A 1,300-nucleotide genomic window follows, 5' to 3' on the forward strand; every position below is an offset into this window, starting at 1 on the left:
CATTTCACCTACAGTACACGAGGAAGTGTTTTTCAGTCAAGATCATAACAGGGCTTCAGGTACATCTGACATTTGAGGACTATGACATGCATAGATTATTAAAACAGACATATACTGCAATGTAATATATATTGCAAAGAATTACATCAGTTAAATATAGGCATGCACAATCCATGTAAAATAATCAACATGGCCATTCAGTCTTTTGCACTTCTTGATGCTATTGTTTGGTTCTAAAACCTAGTAAACTGTCTACAGAGGCACTCCCAATGTGAAGGTCTTTCCAAAATGTAGGCACCTTAACTGTGCAGTCTATAAAAATACTTCAGTTTAGTCTAATTCTAAGGCATCAGGAATGCTATTTGTGTGACACAATCGAGTTGCTGCCCCTATATGTCATTCCAAATCATTTGGTTAGGATGCCACCATAAAAGTCAAAGCACTAGCTTTTGGAACAAAGCTTATGACCGCATATTTCATTACATACTATACAGTAAGTGCACAGCTGAAGCGCTGAATGCAGTTTCATAATTTATAGTAATGGAGATTTTAATAAAAAGTAATGCTACAGGTTAAGGGTGTCCACACTGCCAACTCTCTCTCTCACACGCACACCCAAGTAAAAAGTCACATTATAGATAGATGGTAAGAGTGAGTATATCTGGATCTCTGCCATGTAGTAAAAAGAGTGCAAAATGGATTACAGACAGTTTACAATGTGTTTACCCAGGATGTACAATGCACATTGTGACTTGTCAGCTGATACTCTAAGGATGGTCATAGCTTGCTAATTAACCTAGTCGTTAAGACAACTGCAATACTGTTAAAATCTATGCAATTGAAAAAGCGCACTGTAAAGGACATGGTGTCCAGAAAACGGCTCAATCACATAAGGTGTAAAGTCGTAAGTGTTTAATCAAATCATTTGATCATATGCAAACTCTAATTAAATTTTTTGTTGAAGCATTCTGTTCATGATTCGGGTCCAGACATTGCCAAACTAGTGGGGCTTATTCCATGCAGAACACAACATATTATCTTCTTGCCTGTCAGCTCTTCTAACAGTAACTGTTACAGTACGGGGAGGGTGACAGCACAGCTGTATTCACTGGGCATCATGAGTGTTAAGCAGAACCTGCTGGGTCTAATAGCAGCTTCACCCCATTTCCTGCCTGTCAGGACAAAATGTTAGGTAGTCTCATCTGTCCACACTAGACTCTTTAGTTTCACTAAACTAAAGAGTTATTTCACCTTTTAATTTATTTAGAGGCACTCTTTTACCATATTCAATGATTTTAAG

At 37.8% G+C, this 1,300-nt stretch overlaps 1 protein-coding gene across 1 annotated transcript in view; it reads right to left on the minus strand.

Annotated features, from left to right (window-relative positions):
• Window positions 1-1,156: 1,156 nt before the first annotated feature.
• LOC107555514 (protein unc-13 homolog B-like) overlaps window positions 1,157-1,300 on the minus strand; it is a 26,677-nt gene continuing 26,533 nt past the window's right edge. Inside the window, exon 11 of the mRNA XM_016238337.1 lies at window positions 1,157-1,172. Within this exon, the coding sequence (XP_016093823.1) occupies window positions 1,157-1,172 (16 nt within the window). The remainder of the gene's footprint in view (window positions 1,173-1,300) is intronic.

This window comes from Sinocyclocheilus grahami, unplaced genomic scaffold, assembly GCF_001515645.1.
Source record: "Sinocyclocheilus grahami isolate Dianchi unplaced genomic scaffold, SAMN03320097.WGS_v1.1 scaffold536.1, whole genome shotgun sequence".
In the NCBI taxonomy this organism is placed as follows: Eukaryota; Metazoa; Chordata; class Actinopteri; order Cypriniformes; family Cyprinidae; genus Sinocyclocheilus; species Sinocyclocheilus grahami.